The following is a 27,909-nucleotide window of genomic DNA, read 5'->3' as shown; positions in this document are numbered from 1 at the left end:
CCCTTTATGATAGTCTGGTAAGAATAGATGGGACTGCGTGCCAAGAATGCCTGAGCCCGAGTGACGGAGTGCTGTGTCAGCAGCCTTTGGAATGCAATGCAAGGGGTATTTCCCATCAGGACATGCTTCTGGATCTGTGTCCCAATGCCCATCGAAGGGGTAACAACTGGCTGTATGGGTGCATCTTTTGAGGATGCATCCAGTTGTTATATATGGACTGTTTGCCTGAAACAATACCTTCACTGGGACAAAGCAGTGCTAGATGAAGGCGTAACAGCAAACCAGGTTTTGCCACTAGGTGAGCAAGCATGGGGAAAGAATCCTGAAGATCATGCGGCCCTTCTTTCCCCACATCCAGCTATGTCATTCAATATTTTTGGGTTTACCAGTATGTTCAAAATATGATGAGTGCCTGCCCTGCAAACCAGGATTAAACCACTTTTTCAGGGAAAGCGCAAGTCAAATGGTGCTATTTCAGATGTTACAATCAGCTCTGTTTTGCTGTGAAAGCAAAAATGTCCAATAAAATAGCCACAGAAGAAAGGAAGGAGGGAGCATATAGACAGGAGAACCTCTTTCCTCTACAGGCAAACCATTGGCTCATTATCCGTCTTCTGTGCAGTCCCAGCCTGGGAGAGGTTTTTCTAGCTTCTAGAAGGCTCCAAGGGTGCCCTTCCCCCCCAGTATGCTTTCCTGCCTAAATATCTATGTGCTGTGAGGGAGAGGTGCCCACTTCCCTCAGTTCTCCTTCTGCTGCCATCAGGAGAGCACGTATAGCATTTTGGCTCCTAGTTTTTGATTTACCTCAACGTGTTCCTTCACTTCTGGTTCGTTTTTTCTTCCCAATGATGAAAGAATTCTTCATGGCTCAAATGACTCTATTTTTTACCAAAATGACCAAACCAATCAGCACGAGCTCTGCCTCCTTTGTCTCAGGGAGTCTGATAACGTTGCCATCTGCTGACAGCGCGGGGCTTCGGGACTTAAAGCAGCCCTACGGGAAAGGTCATTGTCTAGCTCCAATATCCTGACAGTTTCACCGATTGTTACGTTATATTGAGATAACAATATTCAATTGCTGATTAAGAAAAAGCCCCTAGCAATAGGGGGAGGAAATGGCTGCTACGGGAACAGTATCAGGGAAAATGACTGCCACATGGACAGGAAAACCCCACACTTCCCTACCCACAGAGCAGCCATCCAGGCTTTACTGTGATCTTTCCCTTTTGAGCAAAGCAGGTTAGAGAAGGATCAGAGGAAAACCGGGATAACACTGGAAGATACGGGAATGCACTGCAATGCTGTGGGGAAACAGGAAGAAAACCTTCTTTCCAACTGTGCTAAACCTGGGGGCAGATAACCAGTATTGAAATGTCATGCCATGTACTTCTTAACACACAGTTGCCTGAAACAGGATTGTGTTCTAAAACTACTTTTTGTTGATGCTGTACTATTGATAGACCTACCTGCTAACAGCCGAAATGTCTTACCTAAGGAATCTGCGCTATTCAGACAACCCATGCTTTAAACATGGAGGCTGACAACAGCTCAGACTCTGATATGTCCTGATGAAAAAAAGCTTTTAATAGCTGTCTCATTATAAAATAAACAAGTTCACTTTAATTGGCCTCATCTTAATTTGCAAAGTAAGAGTTAGGGCAAACTTCTTATCAGGAGTATCTGTATCTCTCCAGAGTACTTAAAAATACTTCTGTGGAACTGTGTTTTTTGGGGAAGAAGGACCTTTGTCAGCTATTTTTGTACCCCGGGGGATAGAAAAGCACCTTAATCAACAGGTTTCTAGGGCTGTTTTATTTCCTGGATGCGTTTTTGTTTAGAGAAAGAAAACTGCAAGTGGTGGTTGTATTTTGGGGGTGTTGCTTACTCATGTGCAGGTGGCAATGTCCTGAGAACACAAAGTTGTCTAGTCACTTGCCTATGCATTCTGCCCCAAAATGTGCAACTACAGTGGAAATTCATCCCAGAGATTTTTTTGCCAAAAGCACCAAAACAAGCTTCCAAGAAAAGAATAAACCGCTTCATAAAAGCCTGTCCTGCTGTCCCAATGACTCTTCAGTGAAAGTAGCCACTGGCTACCCTCCCTCCCTCCCTTTCTGCTGGACCTAAGTTGGAGGGACCAAGAGGCAGCCTTGTCCTCTCCTCTCCTCTTTCCACGGAAAGCAGGGTCGCCAGGTCCCTTTAGTCCCCTGGTGGGGGAGTGGGAACGCGGCACTCACCATCTGCGGCGTCCGGCGCTCCCGGCACGTGTGATGACATCACTTCTGGGAAGTGACGTCATCACGCGGGTCAAAGGGCAGCACAGCGTGTGCTCCTGCACTCACCAAAGGGCTGAATTCCCCCCCCCCGTGGGTCAGATTCAGGCCGAAACGGGCCCATTGCAGGGCGTGGGGGCGTGCTGCAGCGGGGCACGTGGGCATGCCATGCCGCCTGGGCACATGGCCCCCGCTGGCCAGGTAAGTAGGGTCTGGGGGGAGGAGGTAGGAACAGGGGATCCCCCGCCCCAGGCAGGGGACGGCAGCCCTAACAGAAAGGCTGACCAGAACTTGTAACATACCAACTCAAATGCAGCAGCCCTGCAGTAATATATTTTGACCTGCCAAGTGTTTAACACATCTGCTGCCTTGCCAGGAAAGGAAGGGATACCCCCCACACACACTTCAGCTAGATTTGGAATGGAGTTCAGCAACTCAAGCAATTTTGCTGAAATAGCAGAAAAGCCGCTTGGAGGTGGGAACCCAACTCCATAATGTCATGTCTTTGGCTGATGGTTATCTTCTCTCAGTCCTCTTGACCCCTAACTACTCTTAGCTGGCTGGAGCGCTGCCAGGTGTTGAGGGGGGACAATCTTTCTCATGTCCTCTGTATGCTGCTTTGGCAGGATCCCAGGCAATAGGATAGCCACTGTCCTGGAGGACTACGTTTTCAAATCACTGGGAGCCTTGGGTGCTGCAAAAACAGTGGGGAAAGAAAGAACTCCCCCTTTCCCTCATCCACGGCCACCTGCTGCCACAGCTAGCCAAGGGAGGGTTGGAGGGGATTTTGAAAAGATCAGAACTCTCTGATTATGTTGCTTCCCTTGGCCTGGAGACAAGAGTGACGGCCAAGCCCAAGAAGATCCTTGAGCCGCTGGTGGGCACTACACATACACTTGACTAGGTGAGCTGCAAAATTTGCAGGCCTGCCTTGGAATCTAAATGTTACAATTAAAAAAACTGACTCTTGGCTGGGAAGAACAGTAGGCTGTGTATGAAGAAATGAAAATACAAAACAAAACAAAAAAGCCTGATTCGTTTTACACCTGCTTTCTTATAGGTACAGCCAGTTCATGACACCACCATTCCGTCATTAATATATAGTGTAGCGGCTGGGAGTCCCTGGTTCAACCTGGGAGTCCCTGGTTCAAATCCCCACTCTGCCATGGAAGCTGGCTGGGTGATCTTGGGCTGGTCACAGACTCACAGGTTGTTGTGAAGAAAAAAATGGGAGAGAGATGATGTAAGCCACCTTGGGTCCCCATGAGGGAGAAAGGTGTGTAGAAATGAAGTAAACAATTTTTTAAAAAATATCTTCTCATGTATGAAAATATCTTCTCTTCTATGAAAATATGGTCACTTTGTTTATTTGCCACCCACCAAACACAAATCAAAGCCGTCGCTAGTTGTGCACTTGGCCACCCATTTCAAGCCGCTCTGCAGTCCCATCTGGCTGAAGCTAAACCTCCTTCGCACCCCCCCTCCCTCTCCCACTTCTGCTCCCCTCAGCAGTGCGGCCTGCTTTCACCACACGGGGCCTGGTCCAGGCTCCTCTTTCATGAGGAAAGGCCTAGAAGCTCCCCCCAAACAAACTGCCATTGTTGTAGACCATAGCAACTGGATTTTTCATCCATTTATCCTGAGGTTTCATGAACCACAATTATACTAACTACTGCCATGAGGTCAAAAGTATTTTGAATCTACCTCTGAAATGACGGTCCAACTGAACATAATGATAGAAAATTTTCTTTAAGTGGGAGTATGTAAAAATTAGCTTGTATTTATGTTTTCAATATTTTATCCAAACTAAAGGTTCTGTATGTGTGGATCCACAACAACTATTGTAATAAGAGAGCAAAGAAGAAACCACAGGTTTTCTTTTCAAAAATTCTGCCAACTTTGGCTCCTCACAAGCAGACAGCTGCACATTGCCCGGGAATGGCAGCACGGGTTTCCCCCTTCAAATATCACTGACATTTTGGTTATGGGGAGGACTGCCAGATGGATGTTAACACAACACAGAAGCTTTACTCTGCAGGTCATTTGACTCATTTTAATCAGGCCAGTGTTCAATGACATGCCATCCTCAGAACCTTTTGCAACTGACTTAAGAGAAAACCATGCGTGCAAGAACTAAATGCCACTGAAGAATAAGATTACTCTGGCTGCCGTCCTGAAACCACTTATTCTGAAGTGGTTCCAGAGACTTCCATGTAGCTACAACACAGTTGCTTCTCCCTTCTAAACACAAATGAAACTGACAGAAAGTTGCTACTAAATTTAATATTTTACCAACAGTGAATCACAAATTGACTGGGATGAGATCCAGATCTTATCAGATAAGCTCTTTATTGATTTCTGAAGGAGAATAGGATTCACTTTCTAAGACCAAAGCCTTCCTTTGCACCTAAGACAATTTCCTACAATCCATGGCTCACAGACTGGATATTTTAGGTGAATTAGTTTTGTCTAGTATAAAACAACATAGTTTAAGCTGTAGCCTCAGTTACTGTTATCGGTAACAAATGAAAAGAGGTTTCTCAATGGGAAGAAGCTACCCACAAATAACATATTTAGTATGTATGGTGTGCATTAGAATGTCCAAGTTCACCACAGCATATGAAAGGCACAGACTCAATCAATACGAATTGGTATGCACTATACATTGGTCTCCCATAGAAATTAACTAGGAGGCTCTAATTGGTGCAAAATGCTGCAGCTCAACTGTTAGCAGGAGCGAGCAGGAGCATGGACATCACTCCCATCCTGCAGTCACTCCATTGGCTACCTATCAGCTACCGTGCTCAGTTCAAGGTATTGCTTATTACATACAAAGCTCTTCACAGCCTTGGTTCAGCATACCTACGGAACTGCCTCCCTCCCTATGTCCCTCTATGGCAGCTTCACTCATCTGAGCAGGGTCTCTTGCAGGTGCCAGCCTGCACATGGGCAAAATCAACAGCAGCCCGCAAATGAGCTTTCTCAGTGGTGGCCCCTACCCTGTGGAACAGCCTGCCTGAGGAGGTCAGGAGAGCCCCCACTCGCCTGGTTTTCCGCAAATGATGCAAAATCAAATTATTCAAAAAGGCTATTTACTCAGTTAGGAAGGAAGTATTGTAGGGAGGGGGTCTCAGATGCTTTGCTAATGAGTTAGGGACCATAGACTTCACCACTGTGTTGCCTTGCATATTATCTGTTGCTTTGAATATGTACTCCTATACACTACCCGTGCTTCATGTTATCTAATGTCAGTCCTAGAACTGATTATGTTCTGTTTCAGCAATTTTTCAACTCTGTATTGGATCCTTGCTAATGCTATGACTTTGTAAAAGCCTATGACGTTGTTTATGGAAATGTTCTTGACACTGTATGGAAATGTCCTCGATACTGTTTGTACTAATCCCACACTATGTAATCCACCTTGAGTCTCAGTGAGAAACGCGGACTATAAACAAACAAACAAACAAACAAACAAACAAACAAACAAACAAACAAACAAACAAACAAACAAACAAACAAACAAACAAAACAAAACAAAACAAAACAAAACAAACAAATGGTTGTTGTGGGTTTTCCGGGCTGTAAAGCCTTCGACAATACATAAAACAAACAAAAATAGGTACTACAGAAATGAAGGCAACTCTAAAATCAAATCTAACAAGACAACAGCCAGATCATGAAAATTCTAAGGCAGTCCAACTTTAGCAGTCAGATTTTCATACAAATAAAACAAGAGGGGTGCCTCTCTCACCCACCCATCCCAAAGTACCAATTCATGCCAGAACTGCAGGAAGAGTTCCCTATTGAGCGGTGAGAGGGGATATGAAAGCCATCTTCAAGTACTTGAAGGGCTGCCATATAGAAGGTCGTGCACAGTTGTTTTTCGCTGCCCCAGAAGGTCAGACCAGAACCTATGGGTTGAAATTAAATCAAAAGAGTTTTCGGCTAAACATTAGGAAGAACTCCCTGACAATTACAGTGGTCCCTCAGTGGAACAGGCTTCCTTTTGAGGTGGTAGGCTCTCCTTCTTTGGAGGATTTTAAGGAGAGGATAGATGGCCATCTGAAAGCAATGCTGATTCTGTGAACCTGGGCAGATCGTGAGGGGGAGGGCAGGAAGAGTTACATCAGTGCTTAGTTCTCGTGGTCTCTTCTTACTTGCCCAGGGTAAGGCCGATTGCCAGTTTGGGGTCAGGTAGCAATTTTCCCCAGGCCAATTTGGCCATCTTCTGGGCATGGAGCAGGGGTCACTGGGGAAGTGGGGAGGGGAGGTAGTTGTGAATTTCCTGCATTGTGCAGGGGGTTGGACTAGAGGACCTTAGAGGTCCCTTCCAACACTATGATTCCATTATCTCCAAGATAACATTTATTCACACACCACATTGCAGGTACCATTATCCTGGTTTTGTCACCCTATTTAACTATTACCATAAAGAATCTTCCATCCTAGTAGCATCTGTTACGGAATTCATTCTTACTAGACTTGCCACCATAATTCCACCCAAAGCTAAACTCAAAACCAATTTGAGGATTCCTGTTAAGGCCAAATGGAGAAACTATAAGGGCAAGCCAACAAGAGTTTTGACAAAATGTTCAAATTTTCGTGGGGGGTAGGGTTGCCAGGCCCCCTCAATCTCCCGGCGGGGGGACAGAAGCCTGGCACTTACCTTTTGGGAGAGGGGGGTACGCGCACATGGAGTGCGCGTGCGCACCTCCACAGGCGCAATGATGTCACTTTGGGGTGATGTCATCGCGCAGCCGGGCGCTGCAGAATACTCCCGAAATGGGCCGTTCTGCCATGAATCAGGCCCAGTTTTGAGGCGCTGCAGAGCGCAGGAGCACTCCTGCACTCCGCAGCGCCTCAAAACGGGCCCAATCCACGGCAGAATGGCCCATTTTGGGTGCTGTGGAGTGCAGGAGTGCTCCTGCGCTCCACAGCTACTGAAAACGGGCCCGATTTGCTGTGGATTGGGCCCATTTTGAGTGCTGCGGAGCTCAGGAGCGCTCCTGCGCCCCGCAGAGGCCCCGATCCGGGCCAAAATGGGCCTGATCACGGCAGCTGCGGCGCATGGGCGCGCCATGTGGCGGGGGAGCATGGAAGCAAGGTGTGCCCCCCCCGCTGCTCAGGTAAGCGGGGGTGGGGTGTGGGGAGCGGGGGCGGGAGATCCCCTGCCCCCACTGGGGGTCTGGGATGCCTATTGGGGGTGGTGGTCCCTCTCTAGGTAGTTGTCTAGAAGTTCAACCCCTGGCTACCATCTTCTGATTTTGTTTGAGACTTCCCAGTCTCTGGGTTCATTCTGGGAGAACTTGCACACAGGTGGTCAGAACCTCTAGACACAGGCTTAATTCAGGAGAGTGTATGCAGGGCAGGAACCACTCTGGAAGGCACAAGCAAAAGGCAATAAAATAACAACAGCTTACCTATTTCTAGCTAAAACTATCTGACTAGACATAACAGGCTAACTTGCCTTTCTCTGAAAACTTCCAGGTTGCTCCTACTCACAAAGTCCAAACCAAGCCAGGCAGTTCTGGTCATTGTAGGGCCTGACATGGAGCAGAGTCTCTCACACGTTGAAGGAATAAAGGTAGCAATAGAATCGCTAAACCAGGTGTCCAAGTGAGAGCGTGTGTGTTACTGTGTGTGTTACTGAATTACTTTTGCAGTAATTCCTTACATTTACATCATTATCTCTGTCATGTCTGTACCCCTACATCCATAACATTGTTCTATGTGTTGAACCATTGCTAATACAGTACCTTGTTTGCATTTTGCAAATGCTCGAACACTTTCGTTTCTCTAACAGCCTGAGAACACAGCTGTGTTATCTCTTTCTTCGAAGCTCACAGAAGCGACCTTGCACTGTCTGAAACGTTACAGTTTACTCTCATGCATTCCCAGATTCTTTCCTGTGCAAACCTGTGGTCTAGATGGGAGGGGGGAAATGAGTGGGTATTTAGAGCTGTACTTTCTTCAAGTTGCTATTCCTATCAAGGAAGCGTGTACTGCTTAGATGCTTTCCTGCCTCTGAGTAATTCTATGGACATATATATGGAAATGATTGGATTTCTAAATAAAACCATTTAACCAAGAGCTTGGACTTCTTGTTGCAATGGTACAGAGACCTGTCTTCCATATCCTGTCATCCATAGCCTGACAATCTCTGTCATGCCTATCTACAACCTTCCTTTTCTTATGGGATCAATCATCAAGCTTTACCTGTCTAACAAGCCCTTAAAGAATGCCACAGATACTAAGACAAAGGTTTTACCTGTTAGTTACTAGTTATACTCTTTAAAATTGCACATTATATTTATCCAGAAAGTTATCACTCCTTGCCCCTCTCCTTTTTAAATGACATGCAGTCGCTCTCAATAGCCTCTACCCCTGAAAGGTTTTTATCTAGCCGGTTTTTGGGTCCCCCCTTTTTATTTGGGTTAATTTAGAAAGTAGTGTTTTTCCACATGCCTGGGGAGTCCCCTGCCTTGTGTGTGGGTGGCGCTGTTACACAAGGTTTTTTATTTGCACAGAAAGCTGCCAATGTCCTTTTTAGCAAAAAGGGAAACCCAGAACAAAATGTCAGATTGTTTTTGCTTGCTCCTCAGACAACCATTAAATTCAGGCCCTTATGTAAACAATGACTATGGGGTATGATGGAGAGGTCAAAAACAAGCCTTTACCACTTGCTTTTGGTCTCTGTACCTGCAGCCCCCTCCTTAAATTTCCTCCTCCCCCACATCTCTGTTCTTCCCACAGCCTGGAGTTTATGGCTCCCCCACACCGTTCCCCATTGTCTCCTCCTCTCCCAGCCCTGCTTGTTGCCCTTCCCGTCATCTCTTCTTCTTCTTCTCCTTCTCACATGCCTCTTTCCCCAGAGCTTTCTGTTCCCTTCTAACCTCCCTTTGTGAACTATTCCTCAACTTTCACTCTTTTCCTAATCTCCCACAGTTCCCCTAACCTAGTTCCTCCTTCCCTTTAATTATCACTTCCATTCCCCTCTCCTGCCTCAGCCACCTCATCCCACTCCCCAGCCCTTGCCACCCCCACTTTATTCTTTTATAACCTTCCCCTTGACCACTCCATGCTTTGTCCCTCCCAACTTTGGCACTATGTCTCCATAGTGCCAAATGTGCACCATTCCCTCCCACCATTCAACACCCCCAATGGCCCTCCCATCTCTGTTGAGCCTCTACAGCACAACTTGGAGGGTGCCTGATGGCAAGACCAAAAGGCAGGCATCTCCTCATCAACTGAGGTGCCAAGACAACATTTCTGAGGGATTCCTTCATTCCATGGCAGTTCCAGCGCTATCTGGGTTGCTTTAGAAACTACACTGGAGGGCAAGACATCTACACAAAGTTCATGTCATGGGCCTGTATGCACAGTCCTGTCCTGTCACAGGGAAAATTCATATTGCCCTGCATACCTGCAGTTTCTTCTAGATATGTGGACCCCTGGGTGATCTTTGTGCCTGGCCTTGTTATTCTGCTTTTGTTATGCACACGGGGTCAGGACGTCATTGTTAGTTACAACAAGACGTAGATATCAGTATTATTCCTGTGAAGAATCATAGGGCGAGGAAAATTACGTTTCTTTCCCATGACTACTCGTCTTCTCCCCATACTACTCCCCTCCACACACACTGCTGCTCCTCATTCTTGCTTCCCAGTTCCAATACCTGCCTACCTAGTTGCCTCTCAACTCTTGCCAGGGCAGCCAAAGGGAGGAGGTAAGCCATAACTACCAGACAGAAAGGGGAAGAGAAGCCTGGTGAGTGAGGCAAGATAGCTTCCCCTTCTTACATGATCCAACCTTCTTTAATTTTTCATCCTCCTAAACTTGGATATTACTGGATTTTAGAATGAACACACCTTGTAAGAAAAAGTTTTAAAATTAACAGCTCTTTTACACTGAGGTATTTCCACTGGAATGTATCTACCAGTTTCAACCAACAGAATGGTCTATTGTTCTTTCATCAGAAAATCACCAGATATATGAGCTGAAAATATTTTTCCCACTGGTCAAACTCAATAACGAATGCAAAGTTGATGAGCGCCTTCCCAACCTCTTTACCTGTTCATTTCAGCTGACTGGTCAGATGTGAGTTGAAGCAGAAGTTCCAGCACCAGCTACAATGACCAAGTTTGGTTCGGCTGTGTTACAAATCCTAATCCAAAGGGACAACACTGAATCTTGGATATTCAGAATGTGAGAAAACAAGACAGAACAAAGTTCAACTAGCCCCATTTATTTCAAGATTCTCCAAGAATTTGTAGATTCTTCACTTGATTACTACCCTTCAAAAGAAGCACTAGTAAAGACCATCTTAGCATGAGATTATGAGATTTAAATGTTGGTCAAACAGATTACATACACACTAAAAACAAAAAATAGCACCAGTATTCCTTTTGAAGTTTTTTTTTGTTTCCAATCAATTATGTTATTAAAAACAGAATTCAAAATAACAAGAAACCAAGCAGCAAACATGACAAGATTTAAAAAAAAAACTAATTCCCAAATGCATACTACAAACAGTTCGGTTTTTAATAAAATGCAAAGCAATCTGTAATTTTTTCCCCTTAAGACCACTGTTATCGTGATGAAGTCAATTTATTGGTGATAGTTTATGATCAGAACACTGGAGTCAGTGGACAAGAGTGGGGTCTTTAAACTTTGAATTTTGTTCTTGGTCTCTTTGAAATCGTTAAATTAACCTCTTCTTGGACTTCAGCCTTGATACTTTTCTCAAGGTGACAGAACAGATCATGTACAGTTTGACAATCCCATTGCCTTTTATGCTAGAATGAACCCTTTACAAGATTAAAACGTTATTAAAAGGATACAGGGATTATTGTCATCAATGCTGCAGTTGTCCAGGATCAGTGGGATGCCATCCAACTCATAAACCTGCAAGAAAAAACAGCATTTCATAAAATACTTATTTCTGCTTGGTTACTAGGCAATAAAGATCCACAATCCTATATGGTCTCTATAAAGTTATAACCATGGTAATCTGCAGTCCAGGATGCAAAACCAGGGCCAGAAGTGGATTTATACATTACAATTTGCATTAACCAACATTATTTATAGCTGTACCAAGCAAACCTTTGTTAATGGATATTCTCTGCTTCTCCAGCTTTTCTGTTTGCTAAGTGACAAGCACTTTTCACTGGTGTCTAGAGATGTGAAAACTTAGGGGGAAAACCGGGGGAGGGTGCCATTTTTCAATTTCAGTGGAAAAAATGAGAATTTGGGGGAGCTATAAGAAAACTGCATTCAAAATACTTCTGCTTTTGGAATTAAAGAAATGTCTTTAAAGACAAGGTGTTACTCATTCAAAACATGTATGAAAATCATTATATAAGAATCTACAGCATTAGCTAATAATAATTTCTGAGTATATTATAGACAGATACAACACATATTCAAAGTTATACTCATTATTTAGATGACTAATTTGGGCCACAATTGATATACTGTAATGTCTGTGATAATAATACACTATGGAAGAGTTCGATGTTTCCAGTGTCACAAAGTTTAACTCAGTATCTAAATACTCCTATTGAGACTGTATAAGGCTGTTTCTTTCAAAACACAGTACTTTTTGTTTCCTACAGACTTAGTAGAATTTCAGCCTTCCCCCTTTATGTTTCAGATGGCAAAAACATGTACTATGACAACAGGGAGTAAGACTCTTTGCAGTTCTTTCTTAATATTTTTGGCTGTAGAAAACAAAGGACCTTACAAATTAAATTCCATAAATTTACCAAATAGCACAATTATATATGCTAACTAAGTTATGATACATTTATGTTATTACCACAGTAAAATAAGTTTTGACTTATGGGGTAGCTCCCACTGGCAGTCCTCAGCAGGTAAATTCCCCAAGTTCTCCACAGCAAACACACAAGTGCATTGGTTGAAGAACCTTGGGGTGGAGCAAGGCCTTGCAGTAGCCGGCCCAACAGTCTCCCATCCATCCCTGCCTAACACTGGACACCCCACCCCACCCTGAAGGTCCTCGGGTTGCCACTAGTGAGCAGTAAGCGAGAGGTGTGTGCGTGCTGCACACTAGAGTAGGTACAGATGTCAGACATGAAGTGCACAGTTCTCCTGGCAGCACGGGACAACTGTGCCCTCACATGGTCCCTGCCAGCCCTGAAAAACGAGGGTAACATGGTCCTGCTCAACATTGTGCAAGCAGGGATCGTGTACCTGGGACAGGCATTATGGAGCAGCCCCTGGAAGCTGAAATCATCAACTATGGAGAACAGATGACCATCTACTGCTATCATGTTGACGGCTCGCCTTCTGGATCCCCCTTTGGGCACACTAGTGCCCTGCATACCAAGCATCTCCATCAGAGAGGCTTGGCGTCCCTGCCCTACAGGAACCTGTGGGGGGAGAGCATCAGAGGAGCCTGCCTCCTTCTGGCTAGCTGGCAGCTGTGTGGTTCCCTCCCAGACAAACACACAAAAAGAGGCAAGAGTCCACCCCTCCCCCCAAAATAAAAATTATCCAAAATTAAGGTTTTTTAACCCCCCCCCAAGACAAGCAAAAAAAAAAAAAACCAGAGAAAACCCAGTGAATCACTGACTCTCTCATCAGTCGTGAAGTCCAGCAGTGAGTCAGTCAGTCAGGCAGGAGTCGTCCAGGTAAAGTCAGTCCAACCAAAATGGAGAGTCTCTACCAGCAGCAGTGGGAGTCTCTCTCAAAGTCTCTCTAGGCCAGGAACAGAATGGAAGCTGGCCCAAAAGCCAGCCTCTAATTTAAATCCCCTGCTGCATCTCCTTCCAGAGAATCCATTGGCGGGAAAGAGGATGCAGCAGTGGGATTGGACACTCCTAACTCCCCCCTCCATTCCCTGATTCCCCTCCCTCCTCCTCCTTGTACTCCTAGTCTACTCACCCCTCCTCATCCCTCCCATCCTGTAAATTAAGCGGGAAGCTCTACAAACTTTGCTGGATGCTTGCACTGCATTGCAAACAGCCAGCAAAGTTCTGAAGCAAATTCAAGCTTCCCACCTGTTTTTACAAGATGGGAGGGGGAAGGAGGAGGTTGTAGTGAGTCACTTACTCCTTCTCCCCCCTCCCCTCTCCTAAGAAAGCATGGGAAGCTTGATTTTGCTTCAGAACTTTGCTGGCTGTTTGCAAATGCAAAGTTCTGCTGCTGGCTGCCCCGAAGCTTTCCAAAGTAATCTGAATCGCTTCAGAAAGCTCAGCTTCAGAATGCTCTGCTTCAGTATTTCCGAATCGGGGCCAGCATACCCGAATCGGATACCCAAAGTGCACATCCCTACACCTTACAATTCCCTAAGAACTAATATGAGGCTTTGTGAAATGGACATACAGGAACATGGAACAGATTCCAAGGCAAAGACCATAAAGACTACAACAAAGAAAACATAGGCAAATAGAGGAATGTTGGTCTGCACACATTCCATAAGCAATAGAGATTTAATTCTACTGGACACCAGTGATGTTTACGTCTAGTTGAAGCTATGAGCTGTGAATTTTCTAGTGCATGTTTACATGTAGGTGCAAAAGAGAAATCATACGACATGTCCTGAAGTGGGAGTGGACAGGATACTCTCCACTAGAACTCCGATGAGGCCGACTGGGCTTCTCTAAAGCAAGCTTCAAAATGGACCTGGAAGGCAGATGGATGGACGGACAGTCTTGGCTTCCAACTAAGGCAGGATTCCCAGTAAAACCCAAAAGGATGGGCAAAAACTATTCCTTTCAGGGTTGCCTATAAACCAGGGCAAGCTATAGTATATTCCATAGAAATGAGGCTCATCAATATGGACACTTGGCACATATCTCCAATCTGAGATTGGAAGTTGGGGTGCTTGAGTATGCAGTGGGGAAACAAGGGAGTGCGATGGATTGACCAATCTTGTGTGGAGACAGAGGTCTGGATACCTGGGTTCAGAACTGGAAGGTCCCCTTAATGTAATACTTTAAGTGAGAGTAATAGGAGTCTGTGGGGATGTGATATCCATAGTGAGTCATCCAGGGAAGGAAGTCGACATCCTGATAACTTTGATAAACAGGATAAATCAGAGTAATGCAGTGAGCACTGGTATAACTTATCAGGAACTCTGATCTTATGTTTGTGCTGACACTTCTCTACTTGCTGTACTTGTGAGAGTAGATGCCGTGAATGCAGAGACATTTCCTTTCCCTATGACTTCAGAACAACTGATGACTTTTCTTATTAATATACCGGCAAAGCATAAAGAACTGTGATTTCTCTAAATCATGGCAGAAAAATCAGTATATTTAGGGGGTTGGTATGGAAACCAGAGTCTTATAAAAATAACCTTGTTAATTATCTAATCTAAAAGATTGATCTCCGTGCTCAGAAGGGGAAGAGGTGGTGGTGGTGGTGGGGTTTAACAAGCAGTAGCATCCCCTTTTCTCAAGCCTGAAATCCTTTTCACCTCTGCATATGCAAGAAAGGGGGGATTGAAGACTCCCTGCTCTTTGCCTCTAGAGCTCTGACTTCCTCTGTGGATGTTATGAGTCCAATATCGGGGCCTATAATGTGCAAGCCAATGGTTAGAGGTTACACTGGATGCCTCAATCTCTCAATCACTTTGCCAAAGGTTGGAAACGGGGCAATAATTGGCCACATCATTTTTGTCTAGCAATGTTTTTTTTAAATAGTGGATGGATAACCTCCTCTTTGAGTAGCCGAGGGAAGGTGGCCTGAGTTAGTGATTGATTTATGATAGATATCAAGGGCTTGTTTATGTGGTCCTTACATGATTTTAGTAGCCAAAATAGGCAAGGATCCAGTGCATAAGTGGTGGCCTTTACAGATGCCAGGATTTTGTCAATATCCATCACTGTAACTGGGTCAAAATTGACCAGATGATATTTTACTCATTTCTTCTGCTTGGTTTATATTGCAGCCAGATCAGAGGAACATACAAACCTGCAGCCTATCCACAAGCTATGAGCCATTTTTGAGGCAGGACACGACCACACTCTCTTACTGCAGCCTCAATTCAGTTTGTAATAGAATTTGTAGAAGTGCAACTACATTCTGCAGAACGCATTAATTAACAATATTTTTATTACAGTCTATTATTTCAGATTATAATTCACAACAGTGACACCCTTAGAATGTGGGTAGGTGGTCCCCTCAATTATATCTCAGATAACAATATCAGTGCACATTTTCAGACATACGTCTCAGGTCTATATTTAATTAAATTTATTTGTGAAAGAACTGAGGAAAGAGTGCTCATTGTAAGTAAATGGGTTTTTCATGTTAGATGATATCAATCATTGTTTAGCTGAAGTTTTAATAAACTATAGATTTCAAATGTACAAAAGATCCCAAAATCAAAACAATCTCATTTAATGTACAATAAATACCCAATTTCCAGCTATCTTATATCATCTTCCAATATACCAATTAAGATCATCCTCTTACAAGAAAATAAAGGCAAGAGTATATTTGTTTAAAATGTTTAAAGATGTCTGGGCATGCAGACACAGATTGTAAAACTCTGACTTCGACAATATAATTACAGAGATATTATGAGAACTTTCAATCCAGAAGGTATAAATCAAGTTAATTTTTGATGGGACATTCAGCATCAAACAGAAAATAAACACTACAAGGTTTGAGTGCATTTCATAGGTCTGAAGATTCATCACATGATTTGCAGTCTGGATAATATCAGCATAGATCAGCAAAGAGCCACTTTCCACCATATGCCACTGTAAAGAACAGCTCACAAAGAAGATGGGGACTGTAGGATGTGAACTCAGAACCTAGGATAGGATGCAGCAAAAAATACAGGATAGTGATTGAGAGACTGGCCTTATGAGCCAAAAAGCCTCCAGTTTAAGAGTCATCTTATCTGTGAACTAACTGGATAGCTTTAGGAAAGTGACTATTGCTCTCAGGACTCCACTCCAAGTTAGTAACATGGAGAAAATAATGCCAGTTTATATATCCAAGTGGTAAGGAACCTGGAATTTAGGACTTTCACCGAACCAGGACTAGAAACAACAGCTCCCAGACTTACCTAAGGGCGCAGGTTGCAGGCAATGTGCGGGAGGTGAGTGGGAAGACAGCATGGTGGCCACCACGATGTGGAGGGGCAGGGAATGGCCAGGGGAGCATGTCGAGGCACATTCAGTTCAGGTCCCTGGTCTGGGAAGCTGGCTCCCGCCCCTCAGCACTTAGCCCGTGGCGGCACAGAAGCAGGATGTACCAAGGTCAAGCAAACTGGTTGCGAAGGCCAATGCAGAGGCGTGCAGGCCGGGAAGGGCCAAGGAGACAGGCTGCAGGCCATGGCAGTGGTGAGTGGACAGGGCGAGACAATGGGGAGCGGGTTGTGTGAGGCGGTGGCGACAGCAGTAGTGGCAGTGGCTAGAGGGTCGAGGGTCGCAGGCTACACAATGCCATGTCATGAGGCAGCTGCAAGAGGCCGGCACAGGCAGCGAGGTGGCAGCATGGGGGCCACGTTGTGAGGTGGCTGCAAGAGGCATATACTGCAGGCCATGGCAGTGGTGAGTGGACAGGGCGAGACAATGGCGAGCGGGTTGTGTGAGGCAGTGGCGGCAGCAGCAGCGGCAGTGGCTAAAGGGTCGAGGGTCGCAGGCTACGCAATGCCATGTCATGAGGCAGCTGCAAGAGGCCTGCACAGGCAGCGAGGTGGCAACGTGGGGGCCACGTTGTGAGGTGGTTGCAAGAGGCATTCGCGGGCCATGAGGCTGCAGCATGGACCCCTCATGAGGCAGTAGTGACGAGAAGGACAAGGGCCGCAGGCTGCACAAGGCCATGTCGAGGCACAGTGAGAAGTACGTGCAAGGCGACGGCAAGAGAGGGCTGCACAAGGCTGTACAAGGCTATGCGAGGCCACGGCAGTGAAGAGAGGGCTGCGTTAGGCTGGAGAGATGCTGAGTTTGGGCCACTGCAGCAAGAGAGGCTTCCAATATACTTGGAGGGCAATGATGTTGACAGAAGGCCCCTGTCATATATGCCTCCTGCATATCTGCCATGAATGTATATTGGCTATACCTCTGGTCTCTGAGAGTATGGGAAGTTCTTCATTGCTGTAATGCCAACAGATTATCTCGCAAATGTTTACTTTCTCTGTCTCGCTCCGCTGAGCCAGTGTCCTTGACTGCCAGCTGAAACTGGCTCGAAATGTATCCTTCTTGAGAAACAAAGGTAAGTTCATCTTTCTCACTGTCTGCTTTAAACTAATGGCTCACCCCAACCCCCTCCCCTGTTAATGGTCTTCTTTCCCAAAGGCAGAAATATTCCCTACAACTAATACTGATAGCCCCACATGTGTCACTTCTGCCAATTCCACTGTCTGAGCACCTTGTACTGAATGGATCTCTAATGAAGTTACTTTAACTGGAACACTTGTGTGTTATTTATTTATTTTATTAGATTTATACCCCGCCCTCCCCACAGTTAAGTGTGGAGAACTTGGGGACCTGACTGCCAGGGACTGACACTTCGACAGAAGTCCTTATTTCTTCTGGGACCGGGACTGAGACCCAGAAGTCCCACCAGCACGGCCAGTGGGAGTTCCCAGGCATCTTCAGCTGCCAACTGCCACCAGTTCAACACCTCCTGTAAGGGACACCAGTAGCACCAGGAGTGCGATTACAACCCTTACTGCTGGGTCACCCTCTCCCGGCTTAACCACTAATAGGGATGCCGGCTGCACCAGGGACCCCTCATGCGATAAGGCTCCAACAAGGACTGAAAAAATTCGAAGCACAATTCGAGAGGGAAACCAAAGGACTGGGCTACTTTGTAGTGCAAGCCATGGAATTCTTTCGAGAATGGGGCCACCTCTTCCCAAATGAACTCAGCCGGGTAAGCCATCTAGGATCCCGGTTGGGTGGTCGGGCAGCAAAATGGCATGTCACATTATATGAGGCTGGGGCCTGGAGCTTCAGAACCTTGAAACGTTCATGTGAGCGTTGAAGGCTCAGTTCGAGGACCTGCTGGAAGGAGAATGAGCCTGGGCGCACCTAAAATGGATGCAGCAAGGGAACCGTCCAGAACGTGAATATGCTGCAGAATTCAGGTAGCATGCAGCGAAGGTGCGAGACTGGTTCGAAGGAGTCAAAATTGAATTTTTCTGGGCCGGCATGAACCCAGATCTGGTGGATAAAAACTTGATGCAAGACGATCCAGCTACCCTATTAGGATGGATCTAACTTGCCTGCGAGGTCAAAAACCGAGACCAGGTGGTGAAGCTCATAAAGATGCAGCACCAGTAAACTAATAGGAAGCCTCCCATGGGATCGGGGAGGAAAGAGAAGAAGCCCTTCAACTCACATTTCCTGGACAAGGAGTGAGCTATCCGCATGAGAAGGGGATTATGTCTACAATGTGGGGGAGTTGGCCATCTCGCTGCTGAATGCTTGGGGAGCAGAACAGGGCAGATGGAGGGAAGTCACGCTGCAAGACTGGCCGCCCCAACGAACACCAAGCCGCAAAACAAGCTCCCAAAAGGAGAAGTAACGTGGAAACCAGCCTCAATGCTATGGAGGGGTCGAGTGAGGAGCCCTCGGAAGAAGAAGGAACTCCCGACCAGCCGGCAGGAAACGCCAGTGACCTGTCGTAAGGAGGCCCTGGCAACAGGTCCCACAGGAGCAGCCACCGCCTGAAGTGAGTCCAAAAGGGGCCTTATTTTACATGCCAGTGACTATAGTTAACCCCCAGCAGGGAACCCACAGAGTGCGGGCCCTAATTGACTCCAGATTCACTTGGGACTTGATTTCGCCAGGTCTAGTCACAGGGTTGGGGTTGAACGTCTGTAAGTTAAACCACCCCAATGTATTTGAACAAATGGACAGGTCCCAAATGAATGGAGCCCCGGCCAATGCAGAAACTGAGATGGTCCCAGTGGGAATAGGGAACCATTGGGAAGCCAGAATTTTTGTAGTAACTGACACCACCAAATTCCCGTTGATGTTGGGAATACGGTGGCTATGGGACCACGACCCACATGTGAAATGGAAAACTGGAGAACTATGTTTGGGGGGGGGGATTGTTGAAGTCATGTATGGAACCCTGAATGGGGACTTAGCGCACCCTCCCCCAGAGACTGCTCTGCTAATTCAAGAAGAAATTGAGCAAATTCCCCCTGAATACCAGGACTTGAGCCATGTGTTTAGTGAGGAGGAAGCTAACTACTGCCCCATAGGGTTTACTGACTGTACCATAGAACTAATCCCAGGACAAAAACTGCCAAAGGGAAAACTTTACTCAATGAGCCCAGGGGAGCGTGAGGAATTGCATAAATTCATTGACAAAAATCTGGCCAGAGGATTCATCTGCCCGGCTAGTTCCCCTCACGCAGCATCACTACTGTTCCACAAAAAGAAGGATGGGGGTTTGAGACTGTGTACTGATTATGGGGGGGATCAGTGCTGTGTCTATGTCTAACGCTTACCCCATCCCCGATTAGAGACTAATTAGGAGTAGTGTCTGAATGGAAAATTTTTTCGAAACTGGATTTGCGAGATGCGTACTTTCGAGTGAGAATAAAGGAGGGAAATGAATGGAAAACAGCTTTTAACACCCCCTCAGGACAATTCAAATACAGAGTCATGCCTTTCAGATTACAAGGGGCTCCAGGGGTGTTTATGAATCTAATTAATGAAGTACTGCACAAACAATTGTATAAGGGCGTGCTTGTTTATCTTGATGACGTGTTGATTTATTTGGAAGATTATGAGTCTCATGTAAAACTAGTATGTAAGGTACTAAAGACTCTTTGGGACAATCACCTGCCAGTTAATTTATCTAAATGTGAATTCCATAAAGAAGAGTTGGATTTCCTGGGATACAGAATATCAAAGCAAGGGTTAAAAATGGACCATGTGAAAATTAAAGCAGTGGTGGGTTGGACCCCCCCAAAACCAGGAAACAATTACAATCTTTCCTGGGGTTTGCCAACTTCTATAGATCATACATTAAAAATTTTGCTCAAATTTCCTTACCCTTAAGTGACTTGTTGAAAACCAAGGGTAAAGGATTACAAGGGGTGAAGCCCAGTGCTAAATTAAATTGGACTACAGAGTGCCAAGAGGCTTTTGAGCATCTAAAGACTTTATTCACTTCAGAACAAGTCCTACGTCATCCCGACGAGAATTGGAAGTTTGTTGTACAGGTAGATGCTAGTGATGTGGCCATGGGAGTTGTTTTGCAGGCAGATAAAGAGGGGAAACTGCACCCCTGTGCCTATGTATCAAAAAAATTCTCTGAGGCAAACAGCACTGGTTGGTGTGGGACAAAGAAGCTTCAGTAGTTAAACTGGATATATGTACTTGGATACATTGGCTGGAGGGGGTGAAGATATTATTTGAAATTTGGACTGATCATAAAAATTTAGAAGTGTTATGCACCCCGCGAAAATTGGGCACCAAAGTCCTCCAGTGGGCAGAGTTCTTTTCCAAACTTAATTTCATGCTGAAGCACCTCCCTGGCATATTTGCCATGAATGTGTATTGTCTCTGCCTCTGGTCTCTGAGAGTATGGGAAGTTCTTTATTACTGTAATGCCAGCAGGTTATTTCGCAAATGTTTACTTTCTCTGTCTTGCTCCGCTGAGCCAGTGTCCTTGACTGCCAGCTGAAACTGGCTCGAAATGTATCCTTCTTGAGAAACAAAGATAAGTTCACCTTTCTCACTGTCTGCTCTAAACTAATGGCTCACCCCAACCCCCTCCCCTGTTAATGGTCTTCTTTCCCAAAGGCAGGAATATTCCCTATAACTAACAATGGAAGCCCCACATGCGTCACTTCTGCCAATTCCACTGTCTGAGCACCTTGTACTGAATGGATCCCTAATAAAAGTTACTTCAACTGGAACACCTGTGTGTTAACTGAGGAGAACTTGGGGACCTAACTGCCAGGGACTGACAGCCCCTTACCAGTCACCTACATGGGGTATGCCATGTTTGTTTTCCTCCCAGAAGAGAAGACGGACTTCACTTGGCTGAAGTGTAAGCTGGTCAGGCTTTTGGAGCAGAAGATTAATAAGAGCCTGGAGGAGAGGATCAGCACCCTTCAGGAAATCAAGGAAGGGGAGGATTTTATTAATAAGAGCCTGGGGGTTCTGCACAAGCATGAATAAGTAAGCCTCAGAGAAGAAGGAAGAGTTGATCTCCCTTCTTAGCCTCCTCTCAGTTCAGCAGTACAAGCCGGAAGAAGTAGACTAAGATTACGCTCTGGTCCACTGGAGCTCAAGAATTGTTTTAGTTTCGTTTATTAGGTGTTTAACCCGCCCTCCCCACACGTGGGCTCAGGACGGGGTACAACAGTCATAAAATACAATTGCATAACAAATTTTACAATAAAATTCAGCAATTAAAATCATATATATACAAAAAGCTCTGATGGTTGGCTACACATTTCTGCCCCCAGCATACAAAGAGGAGACAGACAGACACACGAGCTATACAAGAATACTGGAGACCGGTGGGAGGCTCAATGATGGTCCTGACGCTGGCCTCAACCGTAAGCCTGGTGGAACATCTCCATCTTGCAGGCCCGCCGAAATGATACAAGATCCTGGCGGGCCCGAGTGTCCTCAGACAAAGAGTTCCACCAGGTTGGGGCCAGGACCAAAAAGGCCCTGGCCCTGGTCGAGGCCAAATGAGACTCTCTAGCGCTAGGGATCACCAGTAAGTTCTTACCTGCTGAACGAAGCACTCTCCAGGACACATACGGGGAGAGACAGTCCCTCAGGTATGCTGGTCCCAATTCGTTTAGGGCTTTAAAGGTTAAAACCAACACCTTGAAACAGATCCGGAATTCCACGGGGAGCCAGTGAAGCTGCTGTAGGATTGGTGCAATATGTGTCCTGTATGGAACACCCATCAGGACACAAGCAGCAGCGTTCTGGACCCATTGGTAGTTTCTGGATCAGACCCAAGGGAAGCCCTGCGTAGAGTGAGTTACAGTAGTCCAGTCTGGAGGTAACCGTTGCATGGATCACTGTCGTAAGGTCATGGGCTGAGAGATAGGGGGCAAGTCGCCTGGCTTGCCGCAGGTGGAAAAAAGCAGTCCGGGCAACAGATGTGAATTGGGTCTCCATAGACAGGGAGGAATCCAAGATCACACCAAGACTTTTAACCGATGAGATGGGCACCAACGGGGCCCTCCCAAAGGCTGGGAGATGGAACCTCGCATCCGACAGCCCAAGGCCCAAGTACAGGACCTCCGTCTTCGTGGGATTCAACTTCAGTCTGCTCTGCTTCACCCAACCAGACACGGCCTCCAAAGCTCTCAGAAGGGCATCCGGGGCAGAGCCAGGTCGGCTGCCCATCAACAGATACAACTGGGTGTCATCTTCATACGGGTGACAACCCAGTCCAAAACTCCGCACCAGCTGGGCGAGGGGGTGCATATAAAGATTGAACAACAGGGGGGAGAGTATCGCCCCCTGTGGGACACCACATACCAGTGACTGGTGCGTGGATACCCTCTCACCCAGCACTACCCTCTGTCCCCGACTGTGGAGAAAAGAGACAAGCCACTGCAAGGCCGTCTCTCAGATCCCCACATCAGCAAGACGGTGGGCCAACAACTCATGGTCGACTGTGTCTAACGCTGCTAAGAGATCTAGCAATATCAACAGCGCTGACCCGCCTTGATCCAGGTGTCTGCGGAGATCGTCCGTGAGGGCGACCAACACTGTCTCCGTCCCATGGCCCGGACGGAAACCGAACTGGTATGGGTCCAGGAAAGAAGTATCTTCCAGGAAAGCCTCCACCACCACCCGCTCAATCACCTTTCCCATGAACGGGAGGTTCGATACAGGGCAGTAACTGGACGGGTCTGTGGGGTCCAAAGATGGCTTTTTATAGAGCGGCCTCACCACAGCTTCCTTCAACGCCCCAGGAAAAGCCCCAGAGCTTAACGATGAATTAATAATATCCTCCAATTGGGCCCCCAACCTATCGGAGCTGGCTTTCACCAGCCACGACGGGCAGGGGTCCAGGGAGAACGTAGTGGGCCTAAACAGGCGCAGGATCCTGTTCACATCCTCCCAGGAGACCAGGCTGAAGTGATCTAAAATTGGACCAGAAGATGGACAAGGGGCCTCCAGTTCCATCACTGTATCAACCGTGGCTGGCAGATCGCACCGGAGAGACAAGATTTTATCTGAAAAGAAGCTCCCAAAACCCTCGCAGCTAATGGCTGGATTCCTAATTTGGCAGTCTCCCTACGAGAGGGAGACTAGTGACCGAACAACTTGAAACAATTTTGCCAGGCGTGAGCTTGCAGATGCTATGGAGGCAGCAAAGTACTCCCTCTTCATCGCCTTCACAGCCACCTCTTAGGCCTTCATAAATGCTCTATAAGATGATCTTGAGGTGCTTGAGATGGTGACAGAGACAAGAGTGGAAGGAGACCCACAAAAACCTGGAGGTGGGAGTGAACAGGGCATGGGGCAACATGGAAGTGGAAGAAAACGGAAAGTGGTGGTCATCGGGGACTCTCTGCTCAGGGGTATGGAACGTCATGTGTCCAGGCCAGATCCCCTAATCCGAGAGATGTGTTGCTTGCCGGAGGCCGGAATTCAGGATATTACAGACCGACTGCCGAAACTGATCAGACCAACTGATCAGTACCCGTTTGTGCTGGTTCACATGGGAACAAATGACACGACTGTGAATACAATTGCAAGAATTAAAGAGGACTATGAAACTCTTGGAAGACAGTTGAAGACAGTAGGAGCACTGTCAAAGGAAGAGGAATGCAAAGGGAGCAGACCATACTCAAGTTGAATCAATAGTTGAGGTGGTTGTGCTGGCAGAAGCGTTTTAGGTTCTGGGACCACGGGATAAGTTTTCCCAGAGAATGCCTCCCGGCACTTGGTGGGCTTCACCTCTCAAGGTCAGGGAAGAAAATGTTTGGAAAGAACCTGGAGAGCTTCATCAAGAGAGCTTTAAACTGATGCTGCAAGCGGAAGGGGACGATCAACATAGGGATTTCAATGAGTAAGTGATAACAGTGGCTCCCACCTGGGTAGGACAGATCAAAGAAAGGTACAAGTCTACAAGTGCCTATACACCAATGCCCGAAGTATGGGTAATAAGAAGGAAGAGCTTGAGCTTCTCTTGCAAACAGAGGGCTACGATATAGTAGGAATTACTGAGACTTGGTGGGATGATTCCCATGACTGGAATGTGGTAGTGGATGGGTATGAGTTGTTCAAGAAAAACCAGAAAGGTAGAAGAGGAGGCAGAGTGGCATTGTATGTGAGGAAAGGGCTTGATTATCAGGAATGTGGTTGACAGTCCAGTGGAAAGTATATGGGTGGAAATAAGGGGAGGAAGGACAAACGGTATTGTTGTTGGAGTCTGCTACAGACCGCCTGACCGGGGAGAGGAAATGGATGCTGCCCTCCTTGAACAGATTGGAAGAGTATCCAGACATCAGAACCTTATAATTATGGGTGACTTCAACTTCCCCGACGTGTGCTGGGAGACAAGCTCAGCAAAGCGACAAGGCTGACGCAACTTCCTGACCTGCCTGGCCAATAACTTCCTTTTCCAAATGGTGGAGGAAGCTACAAGGGGCTCGGCCATACTAGACTTAATATTAACCAACAGGGAAGAATTGGTAGATGGGGTGAAGGTAGTGGGGACCTTAAGGGGAAGTGACCATGTCCTCCTTGAATTCCAGTTGATGTGGGGGGCCAAAGAAGTTTGAAGCCAGACTTGTAGGTTAGATTTTCATAGGGCAGACTTCAATGAAGGGAAAGGAGCAAGTAAAGGGTGGGCTCTTCTCAAACAGGAGCTTTTGCAAGCTCAAGCCCTCGCTATTCCAGCAAAACGGAAACATGGTAAGGGCTCCAAGACACCGATGTGGATGAACAGAGAGCTCTAGAATAAGCTAAGGGAGGAAAAGGAAATGTTCAGGAAATGGAGAGAAGGACAGACCTCTAAAGAGGAATATATGAGGGTTACTAGGTACTGCAGATCAGCCATCAGAGAAGCCAAAGCTCAGTATGAGCTGGGTCTGGCCAGGGGGGCTCACTACAATAAGAAAAACTTCTACATATATGTGAGAAGCAAACACAAGGTAAAAGAGGCAATTGGACCGCTGTTGGAAGTGAAAGGAGAAACTCTGATGGAGGACAGAGAAAAAGCAGGCTTAATGACTTTTTTGCCTGTTTTCTCCCTGAAGAACTTGAGCCTATCTAGAGAAGGTAGAAGACATGACAGGACACCTGGGGAGCTAGTTGCCATTGACAGACAGGTTGTGGAGAGGCACCTGGCTGCAGTGGATGAATACAAATCCCCTGGGCTGGATGGGGTGCACCCAAGAGTGCTCAAAGAACTTTCTAGAGAACTTGTAGAGCCTCTGTCCATCATCTTCAAGGCCTCCTGGAGGACTGGGGATGTGCCACAAGATTGGAGAAGAGTGAATGTTATCCCAATCTTTAAGAAAGTGAAGAAGGACGACACGGGAAACTACAGGCCAGTCATTCTGACTTCTGTTGCTGGGAAGATATTAGAGCAGATTTTAAAGGGATTGATCTGTAAGCATCTGAAGGACCGCTTAGTGATCTGGGGAAGTCAACATGGATTTGTCCCCAACAGATCTTGTCAGACCAACCTGTTTTCTTTCTTTGATCGAGCGATGGTGTCATGGCCCAGTCTGGACTCAGTCAGGGTGAGGTCTCCTCCAGAGGAGATGAGCCTCGTGTAGCCAGCCAGGACTCCTCAGGAGGAGTTCTGTGAAGCCAGCCCTAGCCCTGACTCAGCAGAAGCCGGTGATCAGGAGCAACAGCTGCTGGCTGATCAGAGCTTACAGCCAGCAGTCAAGGCACTAGCACCCTCTGGCCCCAGTACCATAGGGGAAGCTCAGCCAGGGACATCCAAGGCTACAGGTGCAGCGCAGCCAAGGGCCTCCCCCCCCCCCCCGGTTCACCCACACCCCAAAGAACGCCACAGACAATGCCAGAGATTGGAACTGCAGGAGAGACGGCACAGTGCTCATCTCCTGAGCCAACGCCAGCTGCTGGAGTGCGATGATGAGTAGCGTCAGGATGGAGCCCCAGCAGATGGCTGAAAACCACACCTAGCTATAAAAGCCAGTCTGGAGTAACTGCCAGGTGTGGAAGCAAAATGTTGATTACCTGCAACCACTTCCTGGAACCTTGCATCTTGTTCTTGCCTGCATCTTGACTTGATACTCTCGTGCTCTGACCTATGGATTGGACTTGGCTTGGCTTTTGGATCCTGGACACACCCCTGGCGTTTACCTTGTGCTCTGACTACAGACTGGGCCTGGCTTTTGAATCTTGAATACTCCTTTGGATTAGTCTTAGTGCTTGGACTATCAGCTTGGGCAGGCCTAGCCCATGACAGATGAGCTTACTGGATTGTGGGAACTCTGTCGACGTGATTTACCTAGATTTCAGTAAAGCTTTTGATAAGGTTTTCTATGATATTCTAAAGAGTAAACTGGAAGACTGCGGACTGGACTATAGAACAGTTTGGTGGATAGGGAACTGGTTAGAGGACCGCTCCCAAAGAGTCGTGGTCAATGGTGTTTCATCAGATTGGAGAGAGGTGTCCAGTGGGGTGCCACAGGAGGTCATAGCCCCTCTCTATACTGCCTTGGTCCGGCTGCACCTGGAGTACTGTGTGCAGTTCTGGAGGCCTCACTTCAAAAAGGATGTGGACAAAATTGAGAGGGTGTAGAACAGAGTGACGAGAATGATCAGGGGTCTGGAGACTGACCCCTATGAGGAAAAGCTGAGGGCCTTGGGAATGTTTAGTCTGGACGAGACTGAGGGGGGACATGATTGCTCTCTTTAAATATTTGAAAGTCTGTCATTTGGAGGAGGGCAAGGAGCTCTTCCAGTTGGCAGCAGAGGATAGGACCCGAAGCAACGGGCTTAAATTATATGCAGAAAGGTATCGGCTGGATATTAGGAAAAACTTTTTCATGGTCAGAGTAGTTCAAAGGTGGTGGAATCAGCTGCCTAGGAAGGTGGTGAGCTCCCCTTCACTGGCAGTTTTTAAGAAGAGGCTGAATGAATATTTGTCAGGGATGCTTTAGGCTCATCCTGCATTGGGCAGTTGGACTAGAAGGTCTGTACGGCCCCTTCCAATTCTGTGATCATTCCTGGATGTATGTTCCAAGGAGCCCAGTTTTGGCTGTCACCCAGCCACCAAATTGCATGGTTCGAGGCAATTCCTGTGCAGAAACGACGGCCTCTACTACCTTTTGCTGGTCGCTGGGCAAAGGTGTGTTGTGTTAGGTGAGGTGGCCCCTTCTCAAGTGCCCAGGGTATCGCCAATCGCCAATTTGGCATCAGGAAGGAATTTTCCTACAGGCTCGATTGGCTCTGGGGCCCTGGAGGTTTTTCGCCTTCCTCTGTCACCATGGATGGGGGAAGTTTCATCCAGGACCCCCTAACCTCGGAGTGCATGCCCTTGCTATTGGTCTGGTCCGCCTTCCCCCCATTTCCTGGGGGATGTGGTCGCTGGCAGAATGGCCTGGGGTTTTCCTGCTGCGGGGTGGATTCATGCAGCTGGAGGCACCAAGCTAAACTGATGGAGCACAAGCTCCCTCTCATTCTTTTTTAGCTGCAGGTGCTGAGTTGGTTCCAGTGCA

The 27,909-nt window shown here is 46.8% G+C and overlaps 1 protein-coding gene across 4 annotated transcripts in view; it reads right to left on the bottom strand.

Annotated features, from left to right (window-relative positions):
- ATXN10 (ataxin 10) overlaps window positions 1-27,909 on the bottom strand; it is a 183,531-nt gene that overhangs the window by 12,406 nt on the left and 143,216 nt on the right. For all 4 annotated transcript variants that reach the window (XM_055000643.1, XM_055000644.1, XM_055000645.1 and 1 more), the window contains one exon: window positions 11,114-11,177. In XM_055000643.1, coding sequence (XP_054856618.1) covers window positions 11,114-11,177 — 64 coding nt within the window. The remainder of the gene's footprint in view (window positions 1-11,113; window positions 11,178-27,909) is intronic.

This window comes from Eublepharis macularius, chromosome 16, assembly GCF_028583425.1.
Source record: "Eublepharis macularius isolate TG4126 chromosome 16, MPM_Emac_v1.0, whole genome shotgun sequence".
Classification (NCBI taxonomy): Eukaryota; Metazoa; Chordata; class Lepidosauria; order Squamata; family Eublepharidae; genus Eublepharis; species Eublepharis macularius.
Note: the sequence above shows the minus strand (reverse complement) of the source record. Positions and strands in the feature narration are given on the sequence as shown.